Source organism: Lagopus muta, chromosome 2 (assembly GCF_023343835.1).
Source record: "Lagopus muta isolate bLagMut1 chromosome 2, bLagMut1 primary, whole genome shotgun sequence".
Taxonomy (NCBI): domain Eukaryota; kingdom Metazoa; phylum Chordata; class Aves; order Galliformes; family Phasianidae; genus Lagopus; species Lagopus muta.
The window spans coordinates 1,175,116-1,196,001 of record NC_064434.1 but is presented as its reverse complement, the minus strand read 5'-3'; the positions used below and the strand labels follow the sequence as shown (position 1 = coordinate 1,196,001).

At 48.1% G+C, this 20,886-nt stretch overlaps 1 protein-coding gene across 1 annotated transcript in view; it reads right to left on the bottom strand.

Moving 5' to 3' along the window:
- Positions 1-11,276, bottom strand: part of RCAN2 (regulator of calcineurin 2) — a 78,067-nt gene extending 66,791 nt beyond the window's left edge. Inside the window, exons 1-2 of the mRNA XM_048935390.1 lie at positions 11,195-11,276; positions 2,737-2,963 (exon numbers count right to left, since the gene is read on the bottom strand). Of these exons, the coding sequence (XP_048791347.1) occupies positions 2,737-2,961 (225 nt within the window). The 5' untranslated portion in view covers positions 2,962-2,963; positions 11,195-11,276. The remainder of the gene's footprint in view (positions 1-2,736; positions 2,964-11,194) is intronic.
- Positions 11,277-20,886: the final 9,610 nt, after the last annotated feature.

Below are 20,886 nucleotides of genomic sequence, written 5' to 3'. Positions count from 1 at the left end.
AAGATTTCCAATCAGGTGCTGTTATGGTAGCATTATCAGAGACACACAGCCAGTAGTAATCTATATTTTCACTTTCTTCTGCTGCTGTTTAAATGAAGCAGAAGTCCTCCCATGCAGCTTCCCCTCTGTTCACACTGAGACCTGAAGGTGCCAACCAGGAGAGAACTCAAGCCTGGCACAGCAGTTTCTCTGTGAAGAACCCAGCCCTCAGCTGCAAGCGCTCCCCTTCAGAGGGAGTCCTTCAAACTCAGGCTCCCTCTAGCTGTCTGGTAGGCAAGAAGACTTGCTAAGCAGCACTGTACAACCACACAATGCTGCTGCAGGAATGGACTGAGGCAGGACGAGGTAAGGACAGATGAAGCGAGGCAGCTGATCCTACGTGCAGCCATGTTTTTCCTCAAGGCTGTTACAAGCCTATACCCAAGCACAAACCAGAACCTACCTTAGATCTGATACTAGTTAAATGCCTTTCAATTAGTAAGTGCCTTACATATTCTAAAGATGAGTATTTCAAAGTAAGTGTCTTGCTTAGATACACATTAAAAGCTTCAACTTGACAGCTCCTATGACAATCAGGTAACAGAACTTGTTACAGAACAGAAGCTGTCAGAGTGAATTCTTTACACTGATCTTGCTGTATGTATGCCAGAGCCACTCACAAGCATGTATACATGAACTTCGTTTATGCAGCAAGTTCACAGGCCAAACCAAAATAACCATTCACACTCACTTGCAATTTCTCAATCAAATACATCTCCGTTGCCCTCCTACAGGTATAGACCACCAGCCAGAAAGTCAAAGATAACACTGCAACATCTTCACCTCCTGCAGGATGGATTAAAAACAAACCTCCTGTAGATGATGGTCATCTTCTCGGAAGAGATTTTGCAGCAGTAGAAATACCTCTATATACTGGATCAGTGCGTAATTGATGAGATCATTCTTAGACCTATTAATTAATTACCATTGAGAATCTGAAGTTGAAACATTTTTTTCCTGAAGTCATGCATGCCATTATCCTGCAGCAACAGTTAATAATAGAAAGGACTACAAGTACAAATCCACCAGGAACACAAGTATGTGCTCTACAGCAATAATAAAACCTCCCCAGGGCCTTCAATTTAATGAGAAATCTGGAGGTAATCCCATCCAGTTAAATACAGCCCTCCAGGAGCAACGGCTTACCTGCCAGCAGAGCTGTTCAATCCATGGCAGTGACAGTTTACAGCCACACACAGAACAGGATGCATCTCCACAGCCCAGCTGCTCTAAGACAAATCCTTAAGTCCTGTAAGTCCACAGGGATTGCTCTCCCACTTACATAATCTCCTGTTTCATTTTCTGACTAAGCCACCACTGGAACACAGCTCTCAAAAAGGGAAAGCTTTGAAGCAAGCAGGGATAGAATCTGTGCTAAAGGAAGAGAAATTCCCTAGTTCTAGGCAGGCTTTTGTTGCCTCCCTTTCAAAATGTACTTTCAGAGCCTTTGAATGCCACAACCACCCGGGGTAGACATTCCCAAACCTCTAAAATATGCATAATGAACTTTAGGAAAGCTGAAGCTATTTAGCAGTTTGTTACAAAATTCTACAAATCAGCACAGCACAAATGCAAGCTGCTTATTAGCAAAAGGATTTAAAGGCAAAAGAAAAGATCCACCGCTTTCCAAGACTGCAGTTTAGTTTGTCTGTGGGATTTTTAACTACATGAATACATCACTTTGTTTAGTCCTGTGCTGTCTGAACATTACTCCCTTCTCATCCATATTACTCAAACAAAGATGACATCAGTACGGATAACAAAGAGGTCTGAAAAAATACTCCAAAGCACTGCAAGCAATGGCACGAGCACAGCCTCACCAGGAAGCTCGCTCAGTGTCTTTGAATGAAGGGACCCCTAAAAGTCCAGCTCTGATTCCCTCTTCCTACCATAAGAGAGGCCCACTGCCCACCCTGGCCATGCTGCAGTCTTCCCAAACCTGCTCTGCAGCTGAAGCCTGGCTGCACTGCTGCAAGCTTGTCTCCAAATTGACTTTTCTGGACAAAAAACTTAAATAGCCTCAGATGTGCCTGTAACTATTGCCCAGACTGACCTCATCAGGCATCAATGCCCCAAATGATCAGTTCCACTTTCCTGACGTCTCCCTCAGGAAACATAGTAGGCTTAGAAGTCAGACCTGAAGACATATCGCAGAATGTAGGAGTTTTTTTCTGTCTGACTGGATGAAAACAATATGCTCTTCTTAAAATAAAACACAGAAAGCAACTATTTTCTTTCAGACTAATTGCAAAGAGATATTCTCGTGCTCTTTGATTTGTTGCACTAGCATTCATTTAGGTGCTCCAGGTAAGAGACATAACTTAAAGCACTTGAGAAGATGCAGAAGAGCAGTGCCCTGTTACAGTGGTGTGATCAGCAAGGAGAAATGCCCTTCATGTGTTTAACTTTGCCACCTCCATCACCACTGCAACTTCTGCTGCTATAGAGACACGTACCCACATTTCAGTACTCTACAAACCTGAACCACTGAAAAAAAAAACCAACATTCACTGTAGTTGGCAAAAAGGCTTTTAGGCTCTTGAATGTTGTTGCCCACCTCAGAAAAAAAACTCATGCAAAGCTGGATTGGATACAACAGACGGAAGTACTGCTGGTTCCTCAAAACTGCAACAAACACAAACATCTCACCAATCATGTGCTTCTCTTACACTGGAAAGATGGAAACTGGCACTGTACCTTACTGTCCACGCTTTCAAACACGGACTGGTGAACATTACAGGCAAAGAGAGAATTTGGGAGGTCGTTGAAGTCAATGATTTCATGAAAATCTTCCTCTGTAAAGCATCTCTTTAAATCGCTGTCACCGTTTATAGAGTAGAGTAAGAACTGTCCTCCATCCTCTGGGATGCAGCCATAGTGCCCGAGGCCTCGCATTCCAAACAAGTAGGAGTCTCCCCTCATCCCTAGCAGCAGGAAGAAGAGAGACACAGTTACACCACACTTAGCAATAGCACGTACACGAGTAGAGAAATTCACAGTTCAGGGTTTAATGTGTAGGACTCAGGCTATTCCAACACAACATGTGAAACTGGGCACTAACACCGGCCTCACTAAGGCTCAAACAGGGACTCTGCTTTAGGTTCATTCTCTGGCATGGAAACAACCTGAGCTCAGCACAAGCTGCTGAGCACGGCCAGAAATGAAGGCTGACTGGAGTTTCACTCACCCTGTAAGAAAATAGCATGTTGCATTCGTGCTCAGGAGTCCTGTTTGTTCCAGAGAAGCCAGGCTAGCGCTTCTGAGCTTGCTCAGAGAAAATGATGCACAGGATGAGACTAACAGAAAAACAAGGAATAGAGACAACCCTATTGAAAAGTAGCAATAATATAAAGACAGCACAACTAAGAAACATGACTACAGAGAATAAAGATAAATGCTTCTGCAGTTTCAGGACAGAACGTATGTTGGTTTTCCATGCCTGTTAGCAATTCCTTTCTTTGCATGTTGATGTCACTAGGAACCAAACAACAAGGTAAGCAAAGGGAAAGGATGAGACGTGATAGTTCTCACCACCTTTTAGGAAAACCCTGCCAACTTTGGAGCCCTTACTCCCAAATCCATCACAGTACAGACAGGAAGACCATTCTAAGGACACGGAAGGAACAGGCCATCGAGCAACGTCCTTACCACTGATACAAGAATAAACCTCTTAACAGCCAACGGGGAGAGAAAGGAAACGTTCAAGAAATCACTGCTATAAATGCTATTTATTGTGGCTGCCACAAACAGTCCTAGTAGAGGTGTATTAAACAGCTACAGCTGCAACCCCTCCCGAGCTCTCTAACTAGCTGACTGGAGGCAATGCAGAAGAATAATTATTTCCCTCGTATTGATGTTTCTTGCAATAACAACATGGAGCCATTGACTGCTTCTAGCAGGAGTTGCAATCACACAAACACAGCATGCTCATCTGTTCCAGATTTGCCCTTCCCGTACTGCACACTTGCTATTCTCTATTAATAGTTGTAAATATTGCTTCAATTACATTTTGTGGAACCGCTGTCCAAAATTCAGCTCTACACTTTATTTAGGCTCGATCTCAATGATGACAGAGCTCATTTGCCATGCTTGTGGCTTTCACCTATCCCCACTCCTGCTGCAGCTCAGAAACGACATCCGATGACCGAGCACATCCTTCTGCCACCGCAGTTACACAAGTGCCAGAAATCAGCTCTGCTGAAGTCCACATGGAAACACACCAGCGTCCTACTCGAAAGCCAGCTCAGAGCTGAGGCCACTTGTATTCTGCTCTCACAGCGTGCAATGGAGCCCAACTGCACAGCTTGTAATTGAGCAGCAGGGTTGGAAGGCACCCGCAGAGATCACGGAGCCCAAGCCATGAGCTCGCACTGGAGCAGCACAGGACCTTTCCCAGAGGTACACCACCACGTACCTGCTGAACACTGAGCTGCAGCACTCACAGCACGTATAATGGGCTGCACAGGAGGTCACAGGATCTGAGCTGCACTCCTTCTCCGGGCACCAAAAGTCACAGCTAACATCAGAACGGTTTCTGAGCCCTGCATTCCTTATGTTTAATTCACGAGGGAGGGGTTTAAAACAAAAAGGATGCAGTGCCTTAGGGAAGTAGGAGTAATAGGAAAGCCTCAGGCTAATGATCTCTTCCACGGAGTCACCCTGAGGACAGGCTCCTCAGCTCTCAGATACACACCAGCATTTTTGCCAGCTCAGTCTGACCCGAGCACAGCCGCTCTCAGCTTATCTCAGGTGAGAAACTCACCAGTGAGGATGGGCTCTGACTCCCAGCAGGCAAGCGGCCTGCAGCTGGTGAAGGTGCTTGAGAGGCAGTGAGGACATTTTATGGCACTGTGGGTAACAGCCTTCTGCCCCATGTGCAAGCATTGTGCTGGAGGAGCCCACTCAGCTGAGGGGGACTGGAAAGCAACCTTACACAGCAGGCTGCAGAGGATAAAGGCCATACAAACCAATGCTCAGAAGTTGCAGGAATCCCAGTGCGAATTAAGACTCACTGAGCTTTCTAGTGATGAGGAGGAACTGACACAGAACCGGCAGGGGCAAAGCTTGAGGTTTTGGCCTCCTTGCCAAACAGCTTTTTTCCTTCTGCAGGAGAAATATTATTGTGTTTGCATTATAAAGTACATAAAGACATTACAAAGTAGAAATTGAGCAAAACCACAACAGCAAGCAGCTAAACAGAACAGAATTTTGAGTTGCGACAATCAGGTTTTGGCCTGTAAGCATCTGAGATAGTAACAGGGAAATAAGAATAAAATACAGCAGGTGATTCTTCATATACAGGCATCAAAGTTCCACCTGAGTTGGCAAGGCAAGAAACACTCTTGCAGTGTGCCAGTCTCCTTCTGCCAAAGCCTTTAAGTAAAAAGAAAGGTTGCTCCTTTCTGTCAGCCAAGTGCAGAGGCAGATTTCTCAGGGGGACGTGAGCTCTGGGCACAAGGCAAGCTCTCTAATGAGGGTCACTGTCCTGCATGCCTTCTGAGCATCTCTTTTTAAGGATTTGGAGGTGCTGGGGAGGTGCACATTCACACACGTCCCTTCTGTACTTCAGATGCACCCAAAGTGCTGACTGATCTTCCAAGTCATCAGGCTTTTAAACCTGGCTATTAAATCCTCTGCCCAGTTTCGGATGGATCCTGCACAACTAAGAACATCTGCATGAAGTGACTATTATATGGTAAAGTTTGCAGGGTGAAAAGAAAAAAAACTTAGGACTGAATAACATGAGACAATTGAAATAGAGATCTCCCTACCAGGAGGCATACATGCCCAACAGAACAAGGCACCGATGGTCCTGAGCCTGGTGACAACCAGTGAGGACAAGAGCGCTTGAATCAACAGTGTGTGCTGGTACTCCTCAAACAAAGCAGCACTGCTGCCAAAAGCCACAAGCCAACCATCACCTGGGGCTGCTCACTTCCAGCCCCAGCTTCCCATGTGGAAGCAGGCCCCCAACACCTGATACTGGAGAAGGTTCATGGCACAACAACTCGGTTCACTTGAAGCAAGTTTGGTGGCCTGGAACCAGGAGAAAATTGAAGGCTTAATTCCACTATGCTGTTAGCTGGCTTGATGCATTTCATGGCTGCAAGAATCATTAAGGTTGGAAAAGACCATTGAGAGAACCTAGTCCAAGCACCCACCCACCCCCAGAAACCATGTCCTCAAATACCATGTCAAGAAAGGTCACAACAAAGGCCAGGATTTCATTTTTCAGCATCTGATCTACTTAGAGCAATCATGAAGTTATGACCTGTTTCCAAAGCTCTGCATTAATTGTCATAACAAAACAACATATGATAATTTTCTTTCAGCCAGGCTTAAGCAGGAATTCTTGTTCACCCTGGCTAGCATTAGACACGTGGATAAAACAAGTTGTAACTATGTGTCCTTCCTTAAACCTACCAAACCCCTTAAGACTCAAGTGTCCTGTTGTTGCTGGTGGACGCTTATGGCTTTTTTGAATGTACTCAGCCATTTCACAAGTCCCCTTTCGAAAAAATCCTCTACTTACTCTATCACTTTAGACCAAAAGAATTTACATTTCAAATCCCTTAAACCAATTAACCCTAAATCACATTTACTGCATGAGCTGAATCCTAATATAAAGTCAACACAACTGAAAGTTGTCTTACATGCAGCAGTAACACAATCACTGGAAGCTGCTCTCATTCACATCAGAGCTCCTTCTGAGAAAGCTACATTTCCTCTCATGGCCCCCTTTGTACAGTCACAAAAACCTGGGAAGGCATTGCCATAAGGGTGTCACAGCATGGCCTGGGTGGCAAAGGCCCACAGCGCTCCTCCAGTCCCAACCCCTGCTGTGTGCAGGTCGCCAACCAGCAGCCCAGGCTGCCCAGAGCCACATCCAGCCTGGCCTTGAATGCCTGCAGGGATGGGGCATCCACAGCCTCCTTGGGCAACCTGTGCCAGTGCCTCACCACCCTCTGGGGAAAAACTTCCTCCTCAGATCCAACCCAAACCTCCCCTGTCTCACTTTAAAACCATTCCCCTTGTCCCATCACCATCCACCCTCACACACAGCCGTTTCCCCTCCTGTTTATCCGCTCCCTTCAAGCACTGAAGGCCACCACGAGGTCACCCCACAGCCTTCTCTTCTCCAAGAGAAACAAGCCCAGTTCCCTCAGCCTTTCCTCATAGCAGAGCTGCTCCAGCCCTCTGACATCTCAGTAATCTGTATTCCTCAGCTTTATTCCTGAATTTCAATTTTGACCCTAAAACTTCCACTCAGAAAATACACCACGCAGAGCATCCCAACAACTGCAGCAATTACCCCAAGGCAAACCAGCACCCTGCAGGCCTCCCATGCAACCCCCTTGGACTCCTGCTGTACAATTTAGGCACAGTCTGCACCACCTCACACCAGTAGCAGTGATTCCAGAATTCCTTCTCCTGTGACCAAGGAGTCCATCAGCTTGTAATTAGCAATAGCTCTAAACACCAAGCGTGAGAGGTTTTCACCATCCCCTAACGTGTTTCAATGGGCCAGCTGCTTAAACATCAGCATGCATGTATAGACTTACCCACTGTATTTATGGAAAGTAAGGAGGCATTTCCTTGGTGACCGTTTTCCTGTCCTAAGAGTTTTTAAAAAGAATCCCTTTGGGACACCAAGAAACAGGCCCATAACTCTCCAAATTGCTAGGAAACTTTACTTTTATTATTATTATTAAACACTGCTTGCCATGACAAACAACATGAGTAAAAATAGAATAAAGCAAACAAACTGTTACAAATGCAAGCTTTAAATATAATCATCATAAACGAAAAGTATTATTGAGTCCTGACTGCAAACCTGAAAACAGCAATCTGCAGGAACAGAGAAACTGGGGGAAAACCAGAGCAATGTAGCTGCATTGTTTTTCTAGGAGGGTCCAGAGAAAGCATAGGATTTCACCTCAGCTCCAACTTAGAAATAGGGTAGAAGTTACTGATTTTAAGAGGTGGAAAAGAACTGTTAATCCAATCCCCCCCTTTGTAAGATTTTCCTGCAACAATTAGTTCTTACTTCAAACACTCCCCAAAAGCAGGAGGGTTAGCAGTCTGAGTGCTACCCTGAGGACACAGCTCCTGCTGAAGGCAGCTGGGCCCACACAGACTTGGAGGAAGGCACACAAGCCCAGCTAGCAACAGCCCACTGCAACGGCACTCCTTCCTGCTAAATGAGCACCGGAGATCGGTGTTATCTGCACATGGTGCTAATTCTTCACTGGGAATTTAAATGGAGACATTTTAATTAGAAAGCAGAACGGGAGCTCCTGTGACAGGATTAATGAAGGGCTGCAGTTGAAGTGCAGCACAGCCCACGGCCTCCCCTTCCCTTTGCCTTCTCTCTCACCCCGCCCGGCCCACAGCCACTGCCCGACACAACGAGGATGGCAGCTGTATTTCAGCTCCCGCCCGGTCAGCGCAGCACCGAGCAGCGCCATCCGCTGCCCCAGCACAGAAGGGGCAGAGCTGAGAGGAAGAGGATTTTTTTTTTAATGCTAACTGGTGCAAATCCCAAATGCTCTTAATCCTTCCATTGACATTAGAGCCGTATTAAATTTAGCTGAGCCTTTATAACTATTTTTGGAGGCTTTCAACATCCAAAGGGACTATTCACTTCTATTCATCTAAAGCAGGCTGCCCGGCTCAAGCTGTTCAAGACCTGCATGTTGCTCAACAGAATCCAGAGTGCCTCCCACGCCAGGGCTGCATCCTACGCCTGGTGCAGGAACTCAGCCAAGCACTCTGCGTCTCCAGGCATGGAGGAAACAAGGCAGCAGACAGCTGTGCTCAGCCCTGCCACAATGCAAGGTGGCACCTGGAAAACCAAAGTCAGGTGTGAAGACCTTATCATAGAAAAGCCTGCGTTGGAAGGGACCTCAAGGATCACGAAGCTCCAACCCCCCTGTGCCATGCAGGGCCACCAACCTCCCCATTTCACAGCAGCCCAGGCTGCCCAGGGCCCCATCCAACCTGGCCTTGAACACCTCCAGGGATGGACGGGGCATCACAGCCTCTCTGGGCAGCTGTTCCAGCACCTCACCACTCTCACAGCACACAACTTCCCCCTGACATCCAACCTCCAGCTGCCCTCCCTCAACTCCAAACCATTTCCCTTGTCCTGCTGTCATCTACCCTTTCCAAGAGTTGAGGGACTACAGGTCAAGCAGTTGGGCTACCATTCATCAGACACTAAAGGTTCCACGATAATGTTAATGTGTTCAAACAGAATCATCTTCCCCAAATCCAAAGGAACCAGAGCAAGCTTTCTGCTTACCTTCACTTGGCCCTTGCACTGCTCTATTAAGCGATCCAGTTTTAAAGGGGTGCACAGCGTGAAACCACCACCAGCCTTTAGCCAGATTTGTCACCTCACACAGAGGGTAGTGTAACAGCCCTTCATATATACACTGCAATTCTCACCAAGACTTACTTCTCTTCCCTATGAGGAGGAGAAAGGAAGAAGCCACAAAGTCAGAGCAACATGCAACTGTTCAGGGTGTTTAGTGCTTAGAAGAGACTCACAGGGACATGGTTTTAGACGGCAGTTTTTCCCCCCGAGGGTGGTCAGACACTGGCACAGGTTGCCCAAGGAGGCTGTGGATGCCCCATCCCTGCAGGCATTCAAGGCCAGGCTGGATGTGGCTCTGGGCAGCCTGGGCTGCTGGTTGGCAACCTGCACACAGCAGGGGTTGGGACTGGAGGAGCGCTGTGGTCCTTTCAACCCAGGCCAGTCTGTGATTCTATGGTTACCGGGCACGGCTGGATAGCCATAGACTAGATAACCTTAGTGGACTTTTCCAATTATAATGATTCTATGAGTCAGACACCATGATGACAACTAATGTGACAAGAAGAGCCCAAGAACCGAGCCATGGGCTGCTGCCTGCCAGCAGAGCACACATCCTGCTTGGTGGTGGCCTGAGAGCCTGCTGCTTGCTGTCATGCTTAAAGACTCAAAACAGGGGAACAAGGAAGATGCACTCTAATAAACCATGTTTTCCAGAACAAAGAACACCCATTCAAACCATAAAATCACTTTAAACACCAATAAAACTTCAGGTATAACTCAGAATAAAATCTCACATTTCTTTGCTGGTGCATATCATAGAATCCCAGCATGGCCTGGGTTGCAAAGGCCCACAGCGCTCCTCCAGTCCCAACCCCCTGCTGTGTGCAGGTCACCAACCAGCAGCCCAGGCTGCCCAGAGCCACATCCAGCCTGGCCTTGAATGCCTGCAGGGATGGGGCATCCACAGCCTCCTTGGGCAACCTGTGCCAGTGCCTCACCACCCTCTGGCTCAAAAACTTCCTCCTCATATCCAACCCAAACCTCCCCTGTCTCACTTTAAAACCATTCCCCTTGTCCCATCACCACCCACCCGCACAAACCGCCGTTCCCCCTCCTGTCCATACACTTGCATACACGCAACTTACAATGGGAAAACCAAGACAACAAACAACTTCTGCAGAACGCCACGCAGAGCCCCTGGTTGTGCCCATGCCCTGTGGAGCCTGGAGGCGGGCAGAACTACAGCACGGAGCCGACAGGTCCCTCGGAGGGGAGCACACAGCTCCTGCTTAGATAAAGTAACAGAACCGATAACGCACCAAAACCAGAGAGCCCTCTGCCACTCCAATCCAAGGCGTTCGCTCTTTCTGCGAGTTCTGCCTTCTCCCAGCGCTCAGCCCTCCATCGGCTCGCAGCAGACGGGCGCCCACAGCTCCCAGCTCTGCCGCGACGCCCCAAGCTGCAGCGGAGCGCACCGATAGCGGCCGCGCATCGCTGAGGCGCTTCCGAAGGGACGCACGGAGCCGAGGGACCCCGCGGAGTCCTTGGGGAGGGAGCGGAGGAAAGCAGCCCCAGCTATGGGCTCTGCCCGGCTCCACGCCGCCCCCCAGGATCGCCCCGCGGAGCGCGGTGAGTCCCGGCCGCCCGACCCCCCGAGCCGCCCCGCGACCCGCCCGACGGAACTGCCCCCAACGCGCGGCCGTCTCCTCAAGGCACGGCGAGCGCCGCGGCGAGAGCGGAGCCGGGGAGCGGGCAGGACGCTTACATAAACGCCCCCGAGGTCGGCAGGGCGGACCGGGGCTGCCGCGAGCCCCGCGGCGGTCGCCCAGCCCTCACCTGCTGCGGCTGCCTCGGCCTCCCCGCCGCCGCCGAGCTCCCGCCGAGCGCCCCGCTGCTGCCGGCTGGCCGCGCCGCTGAGGCGAAGGTGGAGGAGGAGGCGGGAGGGAAGGGGCGGCCGACACCCAATCACCACAGCGCTCCGCCCTAACGGGCGGGCGGCGCCGCCAGTAAGAATGCGAGGAGACAGCCGGCCCCGCCCCCCAGCCCTCTGGAGACGCCCCGCCACCGTCCGCCGCTTCGCGCCGCGCATCAGACAGCGGTGTGCGGGGCGGCGCTTCGGGCGGGGACAGGTGGGAGGGGGCAGGTGGGAAGGGGCGGAGCCTCGCGGCGGGAAAGTGGGCTGAGGGGTGATGGGGTGGGGATTGGGATTGGAGATGGGGATTGGGGATGGCGACTGGGATTAGCGATTGGGAATTGGGATTAGAGATTAGAGATGGGGATTGGAGATGGGGATTGGGTGAGCGGTGAGATGGGGGGATATATGAAGTGAGGATGGTGCAGGGAGTTGTAAAATGGGATAGAAATGGAGAGGAGAGGAGAGGAGAGGAGAGGAGAGGAGAGGAGAGGAGAGGAGAGGAGAGGAGAGGAGAGGAGAGGAGAGGAGAGGAGAGGAGAGGAGAGGAGAGGAGAGGAGAGGAGAGGAGCCAGTATTTGGGAATGCTTTTGTATGCATCCAGACATTATTGCTAAGATGAACAGGGAGAAAACTGCCACATTCCACTCTTTACAGTAAAAAATGTCCTTCAAATTATTAATAGTAATCAATAATAACGTTCGGCAATAATCACAGGGTTTTGAGCGTTCCCTGCTGTAAGCAGTAATGTTCTCAGGACATCAGGAAATGTTCATCAGGAAAAGTCACCCAACAGTGCATTATTTAGACGTGCAGAAGTAGTGCTGCAAAATCAGAGTGAGAGCGACTGGGTGGGAGAGCTGCTTGGCGTCGGGTGGGCTTTGGTCCTAGTGCTGCTCAGGCCATGCAGCCAGAGTGGGCACCCTGTGCTTCCAGAATGCTGTGGGCATCTTCCTACAGCCCAGGCAGTTGCAGAGTACCAAAATGTGGAGGAAGGTGAAATTATGGAGAGAATACCCAAGGAGGTGATAAAACAGCTGCTGGTGGCGTGATTTGTGAGCGGTGCTGCAGCCCTGCTCCCACAGAGCTGAGTGGGAGTTTGGTTACTGATATCTCACAGCACAAGCTTAGAGTGTCTCATCCCAACCCTGAGCTGCTCATTATCTTCAGCTCGCACCTGCTTCTTATCTACACATTTCATCTGGAAGCGAAAGCAGCCTCTCACATGGACTGAAGCAACCACAGTGAATTGCGCAGCAGAAGTACTGAGAGCAGAAGCAGGTTTCTGACCAGCAGGACGTCAGCACTAACTCGCTCCTGCAGCCCTTCAAGAGCCAGGTTTTCTCTTTTCGGAAGAAATGAGGAACTATTGTCACAAAATCAGCAGATTTTCAAGGAGTGTTCCTTATACATCCCCACTCACTGTAATAATCCCAAATTCTTTGGCCAGGTATGGGTTATGATTTCTTGCAAATGGTCGAGTCCAGAGATTAGAGTGGCTAAAGCAAGTAAAATTAACATTGGCTATGTCAGCATCACTGCACCCTTGATTGTTTCTGTTACTCTTTTAGAATATGAAAACAATTGGATCCGTCCAGCTCTGTGTCTTGTCTCAGCAGCCAAGGCAGGATGCTTAGTGAACACTGTAAAAATAGACCACGCTCCTATTTACCTTATCATTTTCCAGCAGCAAGCTAGGGACTTCTGGGTTGTACAGAGTGGTACCAGTGCTGCCAGTGGCCCTGTCCTCTCCAAATTGCCCTTGGCTCTTTCTGAGCCCATTTCTGGCTCTGCTTTCCACACCGCGCCATGCCACGGTAATTCTTCACTGTGCAAAAACCATTTCAAGTCCATTTCCTGGTTGTTTTATTAAATGACTTTTGTTGTGAGAGGCAGTGAATGAGATTTCCTTTTTAACCTTCTCTCCATCATTACTTTGCAGATCTTAATTGTATTTCCCTTCAGCTCTCTCTTTTTCAAGCTGATATGGATTTCTCTGCTTCCTATACAAAAGCTGTTCCATTTCTTATTGTCCTTCTCTATATCCTTTCTCTACAACTCCAGAACTCCCGCCCTGGCAGCAGGACAGCCCCTGCATTTGGGTCTGCTGCTCCCCAAACCCAACCTTTGGAGTAACCCAGCTGTTTCTGAGCATTTCCAGGGTGAGACAGAGGTGGAACAGGAGGCTGTGCTTTAAGGCAATGAGAACAGGAACAAAGACTCAACATTTTCCATCCACTTCTGAGAATGCCTGAAGGAAAGGTCTTTTTGATTTGAAATTGCAAAAAATTCCATATCCAACATCTAGTCCAACAAAATGGAGCTGTATTATTCTGCAGCTAGCCATTGGTTTTGAAGACAGCAAAAATGCTATGTTCCAATTTCTGCTTAAGGAGTATTTTTAACAGAGAGATGATTTTTTTTTTAGCCTGAATGCATGACAGATCAAGGGAAAAATGAGTTTGACTTGTAAAACAATCTCCATTTCAAGAAAGAAAAGAAACAAAAAAGCAAAATGAGAGATTTTGTACTGTAACAATACTGCCCTTAGAGTACAAGCTTGGTTCTCTCAAATCTGACGCCGTATGACCAGGGATGTGGAAGCTGAAACGTGTGAGGTGTTCAGCTATTGCTCTCCTGTATCTTCTCAGCTGTCACCCTGTACAAAGTTAAGGCAGTGCAGTGGGAATTGCTGACTGTGTATCTGCTTCCAAAGCTCCAAGCTCCTCGCTGTGTGAAAGGGGCTGACAGGCTGCAGAACGAGGCTGTTAAGGAATCTGCTTCCTCATTTCTTGAAAGGATCTTCTCCTCCTGATGGCCTTTTCTCAGCAATCTTCTCTCTGTACTCCTACACAAAAGACCTTACTTTCCATTTGATAACTGGTTCACTACAGGCAAGGCCTGTGCGAGCTACTGTGCACATTCTAAAGCAGTCTAGGAAGTATAGTTACAATCCAACAGCTCGTCATAGCATCAGCTCACACTCCTTGCGAAGAATTCCTTCCCCCAGAGGGTGGTGAGGCACTGGCACAGGTTGCCCAAGGAGGCTGTGGATGCCCCATCCCTGCAGGCATTCAAGGCCAGGCTGGATGTGGCTCTGGGCAGCCTGGGCTGCTGGTTGGTGACCTGCACACAGCAGGGGTTGGAGCTGGAGGAGCGCTGTGGGCCTTTGAACCCAGGCCATGCTGTGACTCTATGAAATGTTGGTTTGTGTTAACATGTGGAAGCACTTGATTTCTAGGATTTACCCAACATACAGGAAGCTAAAGCATCTGGCTTGTCAAAATGAGCATAAGCTTGAGAGGGAATGCCAAAGATGCCAGACAACATCCAGGAAATGAACGCAGTCTAACCAGAACACAGCGCCTCACCTTCCTGATCTGCTGTTTTCTTCTCTGGGAAAGAAACCTCACATGTCTTAGGAAGTGCTAATCACCATGGTGGTATTCATAAGCAATTCCTATCACTGCTCCGTTATTTCGCAGATCTGTGATGAGAATTATCAGAAGTGACTTGCTTATTGTGACCCAAATGGAAATAAAAAAAGGCAATGAGCCGTAGCTATGTGACCTCAAGCCAAACACTTCAAACTCATGTACCTAAATATAGACACCTAACTAAATGGCCTGATTTTCAGAAGCACTGTATGATTCTGACATTTGTAGGTGCTCTGAAAAAGATCAAGAGGCTTATTTAGGTATCTAAATATAGAGCGAGCTTCTGAATATATTATTTAATCTGCTTCAGAATGTAAACAGCCAAGAAAATGCATGTTCTACAAACAGTATTTGTACACGTGCTAATTAGCAAGCCACACTGTATAATCAACTGCAAGACACAACTTACTCCAATGAAGTGAATAGTGTGGTAACCATTGTTTATTAATTGTTGAGAAATAGAATCTAGGAGCCCTGCTTCTGAAGCAGTGCAAGACAGGTTTGATGGATAGTGACAGGACAAGGGGAATGGTTTTAAAGTGAGACAGGGGAGGTTTGGGTTGGATATGAGGAGGAAGTTTTTCCCCCCGAGGGTGGTGAGGCACTGGCACAGGTTGCCAAGGAGGCTGTGGATGCCCCATCCCTGCAGGCATTCAAGGCCAGGCTGGATGTGGCTCTGGGCAGCCTGGGCTGCTGGTTGGCGACCTGCACACAGCAGGGGTTGGGACTGGATGAGTATTGTGCTCCTTTGCAACCCAGGCCATGCTGGGATTCTGTGATTCTATGATCTTTGCTTTGCATTCATTTTTACCCATAATAAACGAGGTGACAACAGAAAGGCTTTCAGAAATGCCAGGTTAAGGAGTTTTGTTTGTATTGAAGGATATTTATGCTCTTCATTCACAAGAGTGATCCATACTTTTAAGGGCTCTGTATGTTTTCCTTCTCTCTGCAATCTTCATTCCTTATTCTGACTCTTCCAGGCAACTGCTGAAGGCATAATTATAGCAGTGGAAGCAGAGAAGTGTGAGTGAGTGATGCGGTGGCAGATAACACCACAGCATCTCAGTTAACAGACGACAAGCAGCCCAAGCAGGTAATAATGACTGGGAATAGACTTTTCTTCCTGAGTTGTGAGCAGAAGTGAAGACTTAGCTGCATTTTTCAACATTTGTGTTAGAACATATTTTGCTTAGACAAATGATGTTAAGGTGTGCTTCTCTCTATATTATTATTGTGTCTGATGGCACCGACCTAGAAACACATTAATGGCTGACAGTTGGCCCCTAGATGGTGCCAGTGCCTGTGCACCCTTGTGAGGGGTGAGCACTGGGCATGGCGAAATGGAGAAGCTCTCTGTGACACAAACGTTCTTGGGGTGTCACAGCTTCCATGGCTCTGAGGCACTGCGGTACGGCAGCCTCTGCAGAGTGCCCTCCTTGACATCAGCCAGAGAGAAGTCTGCCCCTTCTTCAGCCCCAGCAGATAACCAGTCCTTCCAGCTTTAAGTGCTATTGAGGCACTGACTGGCGCTTACCCCTTTTAGACTATCCAGTTTTGCACTCTAACTTTGAGCTTTCCAGATGTTTGGCTGTTTAGATATCTGAAAACCCTGAAGGAAAGAGCAAGCTCGGTTTAGAGCTGAGCTGGGGAGTGTGACTAAAGGCACTAATGAAGCTCACAGAGTGAATGAAAACAGTGAAAGGAAGTTAAAAGGGGAGGAAGAGAAGGACCTCTGGGCTAGGTTCTGCCTCAGGGCTGCTCCAGGGCCAACTCTGGGATGAAAACTGCTGCCAATTTATCCCATCAATCTATCCACAGAAGGAGTCTGCACTGGAGGTGTCCCATCCAGACACCATGGCCACGAAGGCGCTCAGCAGCGCAGCAGTTACAGATGCTCAGAGTCCAGCAGTGCGGCAGCCCCGGCCCGCTTTGCCCAGCTTCCACCTTCCAGCCCTGCATGAAGATGCCAGTGCAGTTCTGCCTCATGCAGGGGGACAAATGTTCCTTGTCATGTGCAGATCAGCGCTGGCAGGTGTGGGAGCTCAGGGCAGATGCTTTGGTGATTGCAACCTTTGCTATGTTCTGTCACTTGGCTTTGCACAGGCTTATGGCTACTTAGAGAACTCATTACCCAGTTTGTTCCTAAAGAGCCGTGTGCCTACGTGTGCAAACTGTGTGCCTGCAACCTCTGAGCCAGAATGAAGAACTAGGCCCAAACAGCAGGGCTGGATGTGTTGATTGATGCCCGAAGGACACAGGGTGACCATTTCCTGCTGATTCAGGTCTTTTGATTATTTTAAGGAGCAACCAGATCATTCTGAGGCTGGCTTTTAGCAAACTGGTGGTCGATTCAAGCTCATGGTAAGCAAAGCCCAGCTGCTAGGCCTTCAGAAAGTAAAACATCCTTTGGTTTCTTTTTTCTGGAAAAAACAACCCTCCAAACCTCAGTTGTAATGCCTGAAAGCACCCTTGTCATCATCTTTTCTATCTGTGCATTATTCTAGTTCTATTAACAAGCTTAAAATAGCAAATGGTAATACCAAGATGTGGACAGAGAAAGAGCATCAAAGGCAGTGTCTCGTGCTGTGATGAATGGTGTAGAACTCCATCACACCGTACTTTTTATCTCAGAATCCTCTTTTTAGCCTGGGAATGACATCTAGCCAGCTGTGCCATAATGCTGGCAAACATTCCGTGTTCTTTTGGCATCAAGGAAATACAAGGGCACGCTTAATGCTCTTCTGAGCAAGACAGTTTTCAGAACAGGGACAGGATAAAAGGCCAGTGCCGTGCAATTGCCTCTGGATCTACGTCAGCAATAACAAAGACTGATACAGGGAAATCCACTGAAACTTTTGTATTTAACTGAAGAAAGTCTTGTCCACTCATGATGGAGATCTGTGGCATGAGAAAGCAACAAAGCCTCACCTCCAGCCTGCAGCACACTTTACCAGTCGGAGACCCCTTCCATAGAGGGGACTGGGAAGGCAGTGCTCAGGGCACACATCCTCAGGGCACACGTGGCTCAGACCCAAGAAACAACCAAAGGAAAACAGAATGCCAAATCTCACCACTCCCTAGTTAGGCTTTGTAAGGAACCAGATCCTCCATAGCCTCAGGCTTCTCAGACCAGATGTAATTACACCATCGGATGTCTTCCAAACCCTGCCTGGTCTGACCACTATCACACCCTCAGCAAAGGTATTTTGTGCCCTTGTAAATGCACTGAAAGATGCTTTATGTCAGGGAATGCCTGCAGAGAATCTTTCAATACACGTTCTGCAGACACTGCAGAGGTAATCAGGTTGGCTTTCCCACCTCTCTCCACTCCAGTGCACAGACAGCAGATAAAAGGCTTTTATTTCAGAAAAATACATAATTTTGTTTTCAGAATTATTGATATATAAATGCAATGTCAGTCCTTGGAAAAACAGCCCCCTTTTCTGATCCACATTTTTTTCTCAGGTAGCAATCTGCTAGATTTCACTTCACTCCGCTGCAGAAAGGTACAGCAAGCTCCAAAGGCCCATCCATTACAGGATTCATTTTGTTCAGGGATAGAGAATTACACCTCAGCTCAAGACACTTCTGAGCTTTCGCTTTATTAACTTGAACAAATTGACTACAAGTCTTGACAGGCTTACAAGCATTTTCATCAATGAGATTCGACTCTGAGCTCCTTCACAGCTACCAATAGTCCTTGGAACCACAGCCATTGTGGTTACAGCATTCTCAGCGCAGGATGCAGTGTCTCCTCTGCAGCACAGCTCATTTTCAGGTCCCAGCTCACGCTGGCCCTTTCAGGCACGGCACCCATTGGATCTGGCCCTGTTGTCTGTCGTTCGCCTCCTGCTCCCAGACTTGTTTCAAAGCCACAAAGATGGAACAGCAGGAATTGCACCGTACTTGCACATACTCCTGTACTTGTCACTCCAATACTCTGCTTGGTACTTGGGAAAGATGATGTATCCATCTCCTAATGCAGTGAATCACAGAATCACAGAATGCCTTGGGTTGGAAGGGACCTCAAGGATCACGAAGCTCCAACCCCCCTGTGCCATGCAGGGCCACCAACCTCCCCATTTCACAGCAGCCCAGGCTGCCCAGGGCCCCATCCAACCTGGCCTTGAACACCTCCAGGGATGGACGGGGCATCACAGCCTCTCTGGGCAGCTGTTCCAGCACCTCACCACTCTCACAGCACACAACTTCCCCCTGACATCCAACCTCCAGCTGCCCTCCCTCAACTCCAAACCATTTCCCCTTGTCCTGCTGCCATCTCCCCTTTCCAAGAGCTGACTCCCCTCCTGTCTGCAGGCTCCCTTTAGGTACTGCAGGCTGCACTGAGGTCACCCCGCAGCTTCTCTTCTCCATGCTGAACAAGCCCAGCTCCCTCAGCCTGTCTTTGTAGTAGAGGTGCTGCAGCCCCCTGCTCATCTCTGTGGCTCCTCTGGACCCTCAATAAATCAGTGGAAATTCAATATTTGGCAGAAGACTCATGAAAACATTTTCTATTAAAATTGTTGAACTGCTGCAAGTGAATCCTCTCCAGTCAGCAGAGTGAGAAGATAACCCTTCATATCAGCAGCTGCCTCCTGGAGTAATTGCAGCTTCTTTCATGTCTTTCCTGTAATGAGCCTCTTGTCTGTGCTTAGCAGTCAAGTACTTGGAGTGGTCTCTCTCGGCATTAGTGGTGGTATCCGACCTTTTCTGTGCTGCTGATTATCACAGAGACCAGAGGTTTGCGTGCCTCCTGCAAACAGATTACTGGGAATGAAAAGATAGGGCTGTGGCCATTGAGAGGTAACTAAAAATAATTACTTCCTTTCAGAAAGAAATGCAGCTAAAGGCTGCAGTTCTGTGTTGTGCTTAAACACTGTGTTGACAAAATCCAATTATGTGTTTTGCTTTCAGCAGATGCTTAATTGATTTGCAGAGTAAGAATGGGTTTCAACTCAAGCACATGCTGAAGCACTTCCCTGTGCCAGTCCTGCTGCCCTAGCTGCTCACCTGCTCGCAGTCTCTCCTGGTGGTTGTGTTGTAATTTTAGGGTTAGATAAGGATTAGTGGAAATACCGAGGTAGCTTTGCTCCTTTCAGGTGAAATTGGCAAACATGAAGGCTTCCAGGAAAAGTATTCTTTTAAAAGCACAGTTATAGCATAAAACAGTAGGCTTCATTGGCAGCAAGCATCTTTCCCAGTTATTTGGTACATTCTAAATGTGTGGCTCATCATATGGCAAAAAGTATTCCCTCTCCACTGGTATGCAGTGGAAGGGGAATTAGGCACAGGAAAGGCATTCAAAAGATAGCGAGCGTTGGATTGAAGAACCAAGGAGAAGCTTTCATCATGTGGCCATTCTGAATGACACTGGGCATGTGAGTGATGGGCACAACGTGACTTATTGTTTGACTTTGATCATAAAATTACTAGGAATGGCTTAATGGAGTTATAAATATCTTGTTTCCATGAGAGTCCTGGGAGGGTAATTATAGCACTGAAGTCTTTACAGAGATAGAGCCTTTATACAGTGATATTATCTAAGGACTGCAGTGCGTAAGGCCGGGAATTCTGCGTTCTGTGAGCAGCTCTGCTCTTGACCCAGTGCACTCGTTGGGCAAATCACTGCATCCCTCTGTGACTCTGTTGTCCCATGCATACAGTGGGGTAATGATAACGACTGCTGCAAACTCACTGAACTACAAGTTGCATTACTCAGACTCAGCAAAGCCTGCTTATCAGTAGGGATGGATGTCTGCAAGACTTTGGATGGGCTCCGTGCTTTCCTTAATTGTACCGGCCGTGTGTTATCGAGAATCCACATTACTAATAGCAAAAAGAATCAGCACAAATGCTTCATATCTCTCAGTTCACACTTGTTAGGATGCTATGTAACAGTTGGATCCTGGACTTCAGGAATGTTTTGTCCTTCGTTGGACTCCAAAGACTTTGGGGTGTTTCTTGCTGAGTAGAAGCACAACCTGCTTGCATAAACCAGCCCCTTGGTAGGAGTGTTACCTAGAAGGGTGTCCAGCACGTACCTGTGAGAAAATAACTACACTTACACTCTAACTTTCTGCAGTTCTGTCAGGCTTTTCTACTTGTGTGCTGTTCTTAAGGCCAGGTTGGATGGGGCCCTGGGCAGCCTGGGCTGCTGTGAAATGGGGAGGTTGGTG